Source organism: Orbicella franksi, chromosome 14 (genome assembly GCF_964199315.1).
Source record: "Orbicella franksi chromosome 14, jaOrbFran1.1, whole genome shotgun sequence".
Classification (NCBI taxonomy): Eukaryota; Metazoa; Cnidaria; class Anthozoa; order Scleractinia; family Merulinidae; genus Orbicella; species Orbicella franksi.
In genome coordinates, this window is record NC_138158.1 from 20,949,619 (window position 1) to 20,963,580 (window position 13,962).

A 13,962-nucleotide genomic window follows, 5' to 3' on the forward strand; every position below is an offset into this window, starting at 1 on the left:
AATACTCCTTATTTTGAAAACGAGCGCGGTAACCCCGCCCCCTCCTTTTTTTTTTTTTCTTACTTTTTGGCAAAAGTTGGTCTTTACCTTACTGCATGGCAAATTTTAAAAAAGATCTGTACGCATGGGAACATTTTGGCTGCGAGTTTCCTTAATCGATTGTTCTGTTATGCGTATATTTATATTAAAGTGGCGCTTGTTATCGCATCGTTGTAATTGGTTTCCTGTTGCGAAATACTTGTAAATGTCTTACATATTTCGTAATCGTTTACTTTACTGGCAATATATTTCCACTTTTGAAATTTTTAAGCTTCCAAAGGTAGGCAGTTACTTTTTACTCCGTAGGTATAAAATTACATTTTCTGTTTAGTTTATTGACGTGAGAAAGAAAACTCCTCATGCTTCTTGTTTGTGATATAGCTATAAATCAGTTTTAATATCCAGATGGAAAACTGTTAGCTGTAGTCAACATCACAGTTTAATGGATTTCGTTATAGCGTTCATATAATAACAAACAGCAAAGTCGTATCACAAGCGTTTATTTAAATGAATCACCCTACATAACAGTCATGTGTACCAACTTAAACAATTTACTGATCAACTAACTGAAATGGGATCGCTTGCTTGTCATATTTCAGTTCAGTCACAAAGTATAAGCTTCTTACTGCTCAAAACCGAAAACTTCCATTTCATTGACAAGAAAGGCTCGATTTCCGGTTAGAAACGTGTTACCATTTTGACCGGTTGGGCACTGGTACGCGTTGTTCAGGTTTACTATGCAGCTGTTTGAATTTGGCGAACTGACAATATGAAGATCATTGGCAGCGTTTCCTCCAAATGTCGGCCCCAAGCTACTGTTGCTAACGATCGCATACCCTTCTTGTCCAGCTATCAAAGGCAACTTTGTTGGTGGCAGACCCGTTGGGTTGACGAGGCTGAACAGGAACGAGTGTGGTGCTCTTTTGAAAACCGCAGAACCTAATGAAGAAAGGAAATATCTTATCTGTCAATTATGACTACAGATCATCGACTGCAGACCCAAACCCCGAAAATCCCAAGAGGTAAAGGATTCCGGGGAGCTACCATATGAAATTCACAGACTTAGGGCGCTTTCCATTTGTTAGAACTGCCCGACCGGAAAGAACTGGTTCTCGGTTCTCATCGGTTTAATGGAACGGCCAAAGGCCGGTTCGCGTAATTACCCACGCGATCCTTGCGTGATATACACGCAAGACACGCAAGAGCCGATGTAAACAATATGGCGGACTTAGCGACGCAAATTTGCAACATTCCGCCGACATTTTTTCTCGACTTTCTTTCGTCGGAGGAGGAGGATACTCCTTTTATGAACGATGCAGAAGACGAATTTGTGTTTTTTTCAATTATGTGTATTTTTTCTCGGCGCAAGTTAGCGAGAATTGCGCACTATTTCGAAAACACGGTTCCACGCTATCATTGCGATGGCTTCAGGAGTCATTTCCAGATAACTTCCTCAACATTTGAATTACTTGCTCAATTGTTATCGCCAAGTGAGCATATCCCAAAGGGAAATGCATTTGGCAGGCGGCCCATTGAAGCAAGAAAACAGATAGCTGTGACTGTATGGGCCCTGGCGAACCAAGAGACCTGCCGTCAAATATCTGATCGTTTCGACATTACAATGTCAAGTGTGTCGCGTTGCATTGGAAGGGTTGTAAGAGCTCTTGTGGATGTTCGCACAGACCTTATTCAGTGGCCAAGAGGTAACATTGTAATATTGGTTTTTATGCTACGAAAAAACCATAGGTGATCTAAAATAAATGTATGTCTTGATTACGATAATTAATATTTCATGCAACTGTGACATTTTGTGTGCATGCAACTGGTTTGTACAGTCACGAATTAAAATATGTCAACACAGAGGTACGAAACGAGACTGAACAAACGCCAATCTGAAACAAATTGTTATTTCCAAATTGTTTTAGTTTAAGCCTTATAAAAATCATGCTATAATGTAACAAATACAAACGTGTACAGTTTTCGTTATTGTTATAGTGATGTGATATAGCTCGCCAGATTGCTATGGTGTTGATTCTATAGTTCTTAGTGTATAAACCTATTTTAAAAACTTTTTGGTTGAAGTCAATTTGTAAGTCTTTTTCTCTTTTGAATAAGGTGCTAAAGCTGTAGAGGTAGCAGAGGGTTTTGAACGTTTGAGTGGTTTTCCACGAGTTGTTGGTGCTATTGATGGCTGCCACATCCATATCAAGACGCCTTCCCAGAATCCGCAATCATATCTTAATCGACTGAAAAGTCATTCAATTATCCTTCAGGTAAATTAATAGAATAATGAAAGTTATAGTACCACAATGAAAAATTTATCACGGATAGTATCAAGTTAATTTCATGGCTACCAGAAATGTCTGTTTTTGTGGTAAAGGTAAAGGTAAAGGTAATTTATTTTACGTCAAGAACACGGGGAGTGGTTGCCCAAGTCTCCCGAGCCAGGGGCTCATGATAAAAGTGTTTGACATACATGTTAAAAAAAAGATTTAAAAACTATATATTAAAAAATACAAAATTATCATACTATTAATATCTTAAAAAATATGCGTTAAAAATACAATATTAAAAAACGATAAAAATACAACATGTCTATAAAGGAATCATTTAAGACAAGAACTGCATTGGCAGCCACCAAAGTTTGTTGTATTAAGATGATTGATAAAAGCTGGAACGTTTGCTGCATTTTTTGCTGCCGGCGGTAACTGATTCCAAATTCTAGAGATGATATAAGAATACGAGCCGTGGAAGAATGTGCTGTGCTGATGTGGATGACTTCACTCAGTATAACTGTTGAAGACATTAAAAACTCTAATAAGTTATTTATCATTTTTGCTCTAATTTGTTCATAATGGTTGATATTGTAAAATTGGAAGCTGTTGTTAGAAGGTGGAATATTTTGATTTCTCTTTTTTTAATTTGCAACCAATTTCAGATCTGATACCATAATCTGTACCTGAATTCATACCAGATTGTGCCCAGGAACTGCTTTAGATAATTCTGTGTGATCATTTGACCAGGCAGACAAGGGTTTCAAATAATTGACTCCCGAAATCCTAAATTGCTCTTCTCAAGGGATAAATAACATGGGCGTACAAGCTGAATTTTTTCTTTTAATAAGTTTTAGATTTTACTCGGATTGAGACTGTTGATAGAGTATGATTGATTGATTATGTAACCTTTGAATATAACTAGTTTTGGAATTATAGCAGTTTCGTTAGATGTGGTAATTGTGAACATTTTTGTTTTTCATGCAATTTGAGTGCATTTGTATCCCGATTTCAACACTCTCGCATTCAGGCATCACATAAATTTTTCGGGCAAGAAGATCATCTCCCCCTTAAGTCCGAAGGTGCCCGTACGCCTATGATAAATAATAATAACCACAACAAAAAGTTCTTTCAAACATTTTACATGATGAAAATTGTTGGTGACCAGAGTGCACAAACCATACCCTACTTCAGAAGAAAGTGGTCCAAATCTTTTTGCTATTTCAGACCAAAACATTTCAGAAATCCATTGATGCTGCACATACCTTCAGAGCTTGTATAAGGGAGTACTAACAACCACCTGGGTGCAGTGGTCATGAATGATATTGACGCCCAGAATTTTTCCAGGCTACTTTGCAACTGTTCTAACAGCCAACATCTATTTTATCAGCCATCAATATGGCTTACAGTAGCAGTTAAATCAGCATGAATTGTCTGAATTTTTCCACACACCACTAAGCTGAATCTCAAAAAAAAGTTTCATGCATTTGTTTCTTCAAAGCATCATCATAGACTTGAGTGATAGTGTCCTTAACATAGACAGTTTTCTGTACTGTGCTAAAACCTCTAACCTCTTAATTTTAGGGGACATGTGATCACACCCTCTGTTTCACAGATATATATGTGGGGTGGCCTGGGTCAGTGCACGATGCTAGGGTGTTCAGAAATTCGCCATATATACACAAATCAAAAACAATACTTGCAGTTTAGCTCACAAACCATGATTATCTGGTGATTGCTATATCACAGTATCATTAATTTTTTCTGACAGGTGGTTGCTGTCACCATTCCGAGATAAGGGTCATTTAACAAGGGTGCAGATTTGTTACAATGAAAAGCACACCAGAACATGCCAACCGATTGAAAGAGCATTTGGGTTACTGAAGGGCAGGTGGCGAAGGCTAAAGTACATAGAGATGGAAAATGTCCAGGAGGTTCCATCAGTCATTTCTGCAGCATGTGTTTTACACAATTTTTGCCTGATTGCAGATGAAGGAAGCATTGAAGAATTCCTTGATCTGGATGATAATGGTGATGGTGATGATGACCAATCTGAATTCCACTTTCCAGTTCCTAGACCAGCAGCAGTTGCCAAGAGAAATCAAATGGTCATCTTTCTTGACCACTTAATATAGTTTTTATTTCTCAGATCAATAAGTTTGTTAAAACAGTTAGCTTGTTGCTAGACTGAAAACAGTACTGTATAAAAAAGAAAATGGAAGCAAAATATAAAAAAAAATGTTACTGATTAAAAGGAATGAAGGTATGATGACCGAGAGTTAGTAGCTAATGTACATTGCATACAATTTATAAAATATTCCCACCATTACATTTCACAAATTAAGAGAGCAATAACAGCTGACAAATATATGTCCAAGTAACATACTCAATGATTTTGTTATAAAAACTTATTCCCCCTTTGTTGAACGTCAAGACCACACAAAGATGGAATGGAAAAGAGGATTCTTTTCAAAAACTATTAACAGATTACCTTGTTTGATATAGGTTTGAAACTTGTTAACAAGGAAATGGCAGGAAAATATAGCATACAGCTATTTCATGTCACTTGAAGAAACAATTTTTTACTGAAAGATGTTGTACACCCTTGAGTGATTCTCTGGAGTCAGCTTAACGAATAATTAAATGTAAACTGTGTGCAAACAAATTATTGTTCAACAAAGCCTCATCATTCCCCATAACTTGTCACTATCAACTGAGAACAAGACATACTTGCATGGCACACAGTGATATTTATAAAAAGTGGATCGAAAAAGAGAATATGAAAAACTGTCATAAGTTGTGTGTATGAAAGCTCCTAACACTATTACTTTTTGATTTCCAATGTCAATATATAGAAATTAATATGAATGATATGGTTATCAACAAACTTAAGCAAACAACCTGTATGTTCATAGCCTAGGCCAAAACAAAGGAATGTACATAAAAATGTGACGTGAAAACATAAAGGGTACATCTTTTTTAAATCACAAGTTTTCAGTGAAAGAGGTCAACAAAACATGCAGGGTACATCACATCTGGAACACCTAAAATTGCTCCCAGGAAACAAAATCATGAAAACTGTTTGAAAATCTTCAGACGAAAATGCACTCCCACTTTTGTATCATGCAACTCGAAATTTCATAATTTGACAATTCTGAATGTTTTCTCTGAAACAGGAGGCAAGCAAACACAAGATCAACTTATGAACTAGTAGAGGAAAACAAAAAGTAATATGTTTTTAAAAAAGCGTTTCAAAAAGCTCAATCTCGTGGACACAAGGTATAAAACAGAATAAAAGCTTAAAAGGTGTACATTTTTATTTTTAGTGAGCTTAAGCAAGGTAAGTACAAGCAAGAAATTAAATATAAACAAGAACATGTACACTTGGTCTACTTTGATCTAAAAAGTTAAGATTATTATCGTACAGAAGGTAAGCTTCTATCAATAGGTTAAAACTGAGGGAAATCCAAAATTTCTCGAAGAAGGTTTACCTTATTCAAATGTATATGCCAACAAGCTATGCCAACGTAAACCGAGACGAAATGCTCAAAGTTTGGAGGTCGCACCGCGGGGTTACAACTTTCACACTTTTGACCGGAAAATAGGCAGGATATTTAAGCGTTTTCCTACTCCACAAGTGTAAAACAGAAATTTTCCAAAGGTGGAAACAGTCTCTGAAGAGGGTTGTTCCATGAATACTGAAAAACATGAACAACAAACCAATAAACGTGGAAAACAAAAATTGTTTTTTTCTTAATGCGTGCGTGTTTGATTGACAGTAAAAAAAAAAAACGCTTCAGCTTTTATACTTTACGCTTTCTTCTTTGACAGAATGTCCAGGAATCGAGCCATAACGCCCATTTTCTCCTCGTGCATCCTTTCAGCAAGGTCGAACTTTTGTTGTTCTTCTTTCCTCTTTTCTTCTTTAAATTCTGTCAGAAATTCGATTATCTCTGCGGCCGACGACTTCGACCTTCGTTTCCTTTTTTTCTTTGGAACTGCTTTTGCCAAGGTTGATTCCTCGTCTTCATCCGTGGATTGAGAGCCTGCCCTTGCTGTAGGCAACGAGGAAACAGTGGCCGGTGGAATAATTTTTGGGTCACTTCGGAAAAACTCTGCTAGCTCGTCTTCAAACTCGCACTCCTTCTTGTCACTCCCTGTTTTGGCGTTGTGCTCTCTTACTTTTTTGTACTTCTCCTCTAATTTTTTTCCATTTATTGGCGCACTGTTCTCCTGTAACTCTCACCGACGAGTTACCGTTGAATTGCTCTGCAACTTTATCCCATGCAACTTTTCTTCGTACTTTGCCATTGTCGAAGAGGTCGGTTTTCTCTTGTCGTAGGGAAATCAATAATTTAGTGCTCTTTGACGACCACGTCACAAGCTTTTCCTCGTTCTCGAGTCCTGTAATGAAGTAAAATTTGCTTATGAAAACCTTCGTAAGGCACTTCGGGAAAAGCAATCTTGCCCTCCATCAAAACATTGCACAAAATTTAGGTATAAATCTATTATACTCACCACAAGTCTGTGATGGACCTGCAGCCATTTTCAACGCGTAGAATTCCCGCGCAATTTCCGCGTTGTGCGCCGGACCGGGAGAACTGAGCGGCCCTACTCCATAAGCAGGACCAATCTGGCCTTTTGACAGTTCTCAGAACTCGCGCATTCCATTTACGGACGGACCAGTCCGACCGGCCAGTTCTAACAAATGGAAAGCGCCCTTAGTCTAATGCAAGAAACTTATAGATAATGCTTTGTAGACCTTTGTAGGCGTTTGACTTGAAGAGATACCAAGATGGTTGCATCAGATACCTTATATTAGTACAGGCACAGGTTTCCCATACTTGTGTGGTCGCAGGTCGCCAATGTATTCAAATTTCTAAATAATTGACCTGTGATTAGACGTTGTTTTCCCACGCTCTCTGGAAGAAGAGAGATCCTGAGAACGAGGTTTCATGCAGTCTCTGAGTCCCCATAAACTACGAGTAAATCACAAAAATTGAGTGGCTAGTCTGGAATTTACAGAGAAACACCAGCCATACTAACTTTGATCCTTCACTGTCTGAGCTTGGTCGGGCAGGTTGCTTCAGCCGGGTCCTCAGTGAAGATTGCGTGAATGTTTCAACTAGCAGCAATTTTCTCGACATCTAGATCTAAATTTTCAAAACGACCTCATGTCCTCTCATAATCTAGATGTAGATTGTAAGACTGCAAAGTTTGAGATAATCCCATGGGAGTGTTTTCGAAAAGCAACGGGGTTAAATATTTGTCAATATTTCTACCATATACTATACCATTCCCCGAAAAAGATTGACCGCGAAATATTTTGGCCTAGGAGCTACATGAGGGCAACGACACCCCCACGTTGTTTTCGGTGTCGCCGATCGACACGATTGCCGTTTGGACTGCCCCAGGCAAATTTCATAGTGACTCACTTCTCTAGCTCTGGAGAGGATATAGACTTTTGACAGGCGTATTCAATTTTTGTGGAATAAGCAAGACCTACCTTGCCAGTTTTCCTCGGTGTAGCCTCCGAATATGTAATTTCCACTCTTGACTACTGTTACAGTCGGTCCCTTGTTGTCACAACAAGAGTGAAAGTTGGACGCAGCCCAGCCATCACGCGAAGCACGATATAACAACTTGTCGCTGTCGTTTGTGATAGCCTGACTTTCCTTCAACCAGTTCACCAATGTTTCGCGTTGGTCTGACGACAAGATCATAGAATCGTTGAACATGGAGCCGGCTCTGGCTTTCAGCTGCTCAATTATTCCTTCAACTTGGTAAAATTCTGCCTCGGCCAGTAGCTCTTCGCAAATTCGAGCCATCTCTTCTTTAGGCACAATGAGCTGCCCATTGCGAAGATAATTCAGGATATACCGGAAGTGAGTTCCATCACGATCAATGAAGTAAGATCCATCTTCACCTGGCTTTGTGTCAAATCTTCCTGAAAACATGGCGTGTAGCATAGAACCTGCCATGAACATTAAAGGAAAGCGTATAAGAGTCTGGTAAAACAAAGAAACGTCGTTACATCCAGAAACAGAACTCAATGTTGCAGAACTGTTAATTTTCGCCACATGGCAAAACGATGCAGACAAGGATCTCATTCTGAGAAATACAAAGGAAATAAAGCAATATGTCTCTGAGTTATATTTCAGAAACACACTTGCTTCCGAACTGATATGTTTCTTTCTGGCCAAACTGAAAAACATTACACTCAAACCAAGAGAAGCGTACCCCTCAAGATTGCATTAATGAATTGATTATTTGAATATCGAACCCGCTAGTCGTTTCAAGAATGCAATAATGAATTGATTATTTGAATATTGAACTCGCTAGTCATTTCAAAAATCAATATTAAATTGCTTTTTGAACATTAAACCCATTAGCCGTATTCTTGGAACGACTAGTGGGTTCTATTTTCCGATAATCAATTCATTATTGCGTTCTTGAAACGCTAGCGGGTTCAATATTCAAATAATAATTAATGCAATCTTGAGGGGTACGCTTCACTTGGTTTGACTGTTTCCTAAGTTCGCCAGGATCTGTCTTACTAGTGTAACGAAGTGAAAGTTTCGGTCTTCGATGACACTGCCTATAAGAATCGTCCTTTGTTTAGTGACGTTCTCGTTGCCGTTGCCGTTATGGTTTAATTCTCAAACTCCCTACTACCTTTTAGAATAAGCTTCCTTGGTAAGATGTTAAAACACATATTAAATTATCTATTCAAAATCACCTGGATCTTTTTTCAGGGTTGTCAGACTGGTCGAGAAAAGGTGGCCGCCGACGTTGAGTTTCACCATTTCTGAGAAGTGAACATGCTCAAGCTTCTTTGCTGCCTCGTCGAGAGCTTCCATTTCCTTGCGAGCTCTGCTCGTCTCGCGGTTTAAAATGTCTAAGGCATTTTTGACGTGCTTGTTTACTTCCTCAAGAACCTGTTTGCTGTGGGAACTGATTTCTTTCTCCGAAGTACTCGTCGATGAAGCCATGTTCTTTGGAACAACGAGACTGCAAACTCAACTCTGCGATTCTCGGAAGTTTGCGATCTCACCGAATTGCATTAATTTTTGGGTCGCGCCAGTCCAAGCTCTGTTACGCACGTCAGGGAGAGAGGTCCAGTGACAATTGTCTGCGCATGCTCCTATTAAACCAATCAGAACGGATCAGAGCGCAGGATGTCGATTTCACCCAACTGGAAACATACCTATGGCGAGTGAGGTTGGCAAAGTACCCTCGGAAAACTTTTCAAGCTTTAGTTCAAGATTAACTTGGCGGATTGACATGTCTACATTTTTATTAGTTTTATTTCTTCGAGAGAGAAAAGGAATAGAGTTTTGAAACGAATTTAGGCAAGTTTCGAGGGGAGAAAGAAGAGGGCGAGAATACCTGTAAATATGCCCGATGCAAATGAAGTGTTTCGCTACACGTGCCACTTCGCTCGCGGAGTAGTTTTCCCCGGGAGTTTTCGACAATATTTTGGCGAATTTCAATTTTCTTTGCCTTACATTTGGTTCTGGAAACAAAACGGTGTGGATGCAAATTTTGCGAGTTTCGAGAGGAGAGGAATAAACTATAGAGAACTCATTAAATTAGCTCAAATATGTCCGTTCGTCTCCAATGCCGATGGAAAACACTCTGAAGCCTATGTTTGATAGCCCTTAACCTGGTCCTTCATTAGTGATAGCAAAGGCACAACAATTACAACTGTAGGACGTTCTAAAAGCTCCATATTATATGTTCTTCTTTTACTAGCCTAAGAAGCAACTGGAAGACTACCAGTTGGTTAAATTAAAAAATCATTTAGGTTTTTAGGTACAGCGTTACAAAAAAGATTGAGAAAAAATGCTCTGATCGACAGCAAATACCACAAAACTAGCAGTTAGTCCTCGTAATTACCCAAGCTTTAGCCTTCTCTCCCGTTTCCAGAGTTTTTAAATTGACCACAACTCCTCTGCACCTCAAGAATTTGCGTAACGCTAACAGCAATTGTCTCTTCTGAAAATAATCTGAACTGCAAGAGGAAATTGCTCAGTGCAACTAAACAAACATGGAACAAACATGACCGAATTCGAGATTTATTATTTTCTTTTTGCCGACCGCGCAACCAAAACGTCCGCCATCGCTTCCCTTCTGTGTTCTTATTCGTCTTATCTCGTAGTACATGCACAGCAGCGATTAGCTAGGAAACTAGCCAAAATTACGAGCATGCGCAGACTTTTGTCCCTGGAACCTCTCTAGCGTTGCGTGACAGAGAGAGAGCCAGAACTGGACTAGGGTCACGCTAGACGTGTCGGGGTGGGGGGTGGGGGGTGGGGGGGTACTCAACAAAGTTTTACAGGAGGAAGCTCCCCTCGAGATCCAACCCCTTACCCTTTGTACCATGTTGACAGAAAAGGTACACCTTTCGCGTGTCTGTAATTGATAAAGGTACCCCTTCTCATTTCACTTTCATAACTGGCCCGTATAATGAATAAGTCGCCAAAAAGGGAAGTCTTCTAAGTTCTTGTCATTTTCATGTAGTGCCTAATAAATGAAATGATACCGCCATAAGGTGCGTCTGTTCAAAATATTTTAATTAAAAGGCCCTCTAGAATAACTAAAAACAGATTTCCCAACTCTTTCATATACCTAAATTTAAACTTGTAAAATCACTGCCCTGTTATATAAATGAAGCCCCAAAAAGGCACCATTTCCGTCGGGGAAGTACCCCGAGGACGTGTCGCGCTGTCTCACGATCTCACGATCCTACATCTCATCCTGGGGAAGAAGGGCCTGATACAATTATTACACCACCCACAAACCACCCCCTAATTAAATAAACTAAGGTGTGGTTGAATTGTATTTCGGGACTCGGATTTCCACGAGAAGCGAATGTACATATATCTACATGCATGGAAACTTCGCCGTGGTAGAATACAAATGCATTCGGGAGCAGGGTGAGATGGCACTCGGAAAAAAAGACAGTGCTGTTTTGTCTGTGAAATTAACGTGTTCGTGCTTCTTTCCTGCCTCGTCAAGAGTTTCCATTTCTTTGCGAACTCTGTTTTTCTCACGGTTTAAGATCTCTAAGACATCTTTGGTTAATGAATCTCGTTTTAGCGTTTTTTACATATACTAAGAAACAGCACTGTCCGTAGTATCACAAACTTTTATTTTAATGAATCATCCTACATAACAGTCCTGTGTATTAATTTAAACAACTTACTGATCAACTATTGAAAAAAGAAACTGAGATGTGATCGCTTGCAAATCACTTTTCAGTTCATCACAAAGTATACGCTTCTTACTTGTCAAAACCGAAAACTTCCATTTCATTGACAAGAAAGTTTCGATTTCCTGTCAAAAATGTGTTAGCATTCTGACCGGTTGGGCACTGGTACGTGTTGGTCAGGTTTACATAGCCGTTGCTGGAATTTGGTGCATTGGGAATATGAAGATCATGGCCACTTCCAAAGGTTGGCCCATAGCCACTGTTGCAATAAATAGCATATCCTTCTTGCCCAGCCCTCAGTAGTATCTTTGTTGGTGGCAGACCGCTTGGGTTGACGAGACTGAACAAGAATGAGTCTGGTGCTCTTTTGTAATTTCCAGAACCTAATCAAAAACGAAAGCATCTTAATGATTATGACTGCAGAGCCCAACCCTCAAAACTACTATAAAAATTGGCAAAAACTAAAATAAAGACATGCATAAAAAGGTAACAAGAAATAAAAATGAAATATTGGCGAGTAGATATCTGTTTTTGACGGGTAAACAACTAGTGTCAGAGTTGTATGCTGCACATACCTTCCCCCTCCGGGAGCAACCATATGAAATTCACAGGCCTAGTCTTATGAAAGAAACTTATAGCGAGTACTTTATTTGTAGGCGTTTTTACTTGAAGAGATACTAAGATGGTTGCATTATATACCTTTTTATTTATTAGTACAGGCACAGTTTTCCCAAGCATGTATGGTCACGGGTATAAGGGTAGCCAATGTATTCAAATTGCTAAATAATTAACCTTGTTTTCCCCCGCTATTAGGAAGAAGAGAGAACACCCTGGAAACGAAGTTTCATGCAGTCTCTGAGTCCACATGAGCTACGAGTAAATCCCAAAAAGCTAATACGTAGCTCACAAAATCTCGCTATTGCGAACATTTAAGTCGCTAGTCTGGATTTTACAGAGACACAGCAACCGTACTAACTTTGAACGGCTGATACTCCACTCTATGAATTTTCAAAACGACCTGATGTCTCTCATAGTCTAGATGTACATTTTTAAGACCACAAATTTTGAGAAAATTCCGGGAGAACGTTTTGCAGCAAAAATGGTCTGTCACAGGCTAATCACCTAACCTCGTAAAAAAATGAATGATTACAGAAACCTTACACATTAGAGGCAATCTACCGAGTCTTGGGGGCCGAGTGGCATACAACATGACACTCCAGAGCGAAAGCCGTATGGAAACTCTGGAGCCGAGGACGCCAATAGTGCACCCAAAAACACAGTTGAGGATAGGAAACTGGAACGTGAGAACCTTGTATGCACAAGGGAAGACAGCCCAAGCGGCGAAAGCAATGAGAGAGGCTGCGAAACATGGAAAATGAACGAAGGTGATGCTAAGAAAATCGATGTGTTTCAGAACCGATGCCTGAGAAGGATAATGAAGATTAAATGGCAAGATAGGATTAGTAATAGAGGGCTACTGGAAAGGGCTAACGTGGAGAGGTTGAGTGAAGAGGTAAGAAGAAGGAGATGGCGATTCATTGGACACATCCTCAGACAACAACCTGACAATGACTGTGTTACAGCCCTGACATGGACCCTAGAGGGAAAGAGAAAGAGAGGCCGGCCAAAACCAACCTGGCGGCGCACAGTAGAAAAGGAGAGGTCCAAAGCAGGGTGGCAGTCCTGGAGAGAGGTGCGCACTGCAGCGCAAGACAGGAATCGATGGAGAGCACATGTGGAGGCCCTATGCGCCAACTTGGCGCCAGGGGACAGGTGAAGGTGAATACCAGTCACATTTACTAACTTCCCTGAAAATTTCATATACTCCGCTTCACGTTATCAGTTTCAGTTGATTTAATCATAAGTATGTCTTCAATATGCTCAGTTGCTACCCGCTGACCCCTACTCAACGTTTTGCCAACACCTTTTGCCAAGTCCCCGAACGGCTTCTTTCCAGGCCTTTAAGGTCATTTGATATCGGTGACGAAACCGAGACACTCCCAGAAAAAGATTGATTGCGCAACATCGTGACCTAAGGTAGGAACTAGGCAACAATATTCGGTGTCACCGACGTGATTGCCGTTTGGACTGCTGTATCAGGTAAATGTTAAGGAGGCACTCTCCTCCCGCTCTAGGGAGGATATAGAGTGTAATTTTGAGAGGTATATTCATTTTTTTGGGTGAAAATGGCATCAATTATCCCGTTTTGCTTAGAGGTCAACTCTGGCACAACACTTGTCTTTTAATGCATCAAAGTGCTTCAAAGGCAGGCTTGTGTTTTTCTGTTGTGTATAGTCCAGTCCCGGTTGTTAATCGGTACTTTAAATAAAGACTTACCATCCCAGTGTTGTTCGGTATAGCCTCCAAATATGTAATTTCCACTCTTGACCACTGTCAAAGTCGGTCCCTTGTTGTCACAACAAGAATGAAAGTTGG

General features: G+C 39.9%; 2 protein-coding genes and 1 pseudogene across 4 annotated transcripts in view; all 3 read right to left on the minus strand.

Moving 5' to 3' along the window:
- Positions 1 to 610: 610 nt before the first annotated feature.
- Positions 611 to 13,962, minus strand: part of LOC145468287 (uncharacterized) — a 15,660-nt gene continuing 2,308 nt past the window's right edge. Inside the window, exons 3-5 of one of the 2 annotated variants that reach the window (XM_081451978.1) lie at positions 9,052 to 9,136; positions 7,819 to 8,286; positions 611 to 978 (exon numbers count right to left, since the gene is read on the minus strand). In XM_081451978.1, coding sequence (XP_081308104.1) covers positions 662 to 978; positions 7,819 to 8,286; positions 9,052 to 9,136 — 870 coding nt within the window. In that variant the 3' untranslated portion in view covers positions 611 to 661. The remainder of the gene's footprint in view (positions 979 to 7,818; positions 8,287 to 9,051; positions 9,137 to 13,962) is intronic. The other variant, XM_081451977.1, reaches the window with a different exon arrangement.
- On the minus strand, positions 5,775 to 7,459 carry LOC145468681 (uncharacterized; annotated as a pseudogene). The gene is made up of 3 exons (XR_014042238.1): positions 7,336 to 7,459; positions 6,831 to 7,032; positions 5,775 to 6,716 (listed from the first exon to the last, which is right to left on the minus strand). The product of XR_014042238.1 is annotated as an uncharacterized LOC145468681 (transcript).
- LOC145468292 (uncharacterized) overlaps positions 10,041 to 13,962 on the minus strand; it is a 17,989-nt gene continuing 14,067 nt past the window's right edge. Inside the window, exon 4 of the transcript XR_014042174.1 lies at positions 10,041 to 11,543. The gene's annotated coding sequence lies outside the window, so the exon portion shown is untranslated. The remainder of the gene's footprint in view (positions 11,544 to 13,962) is intronic.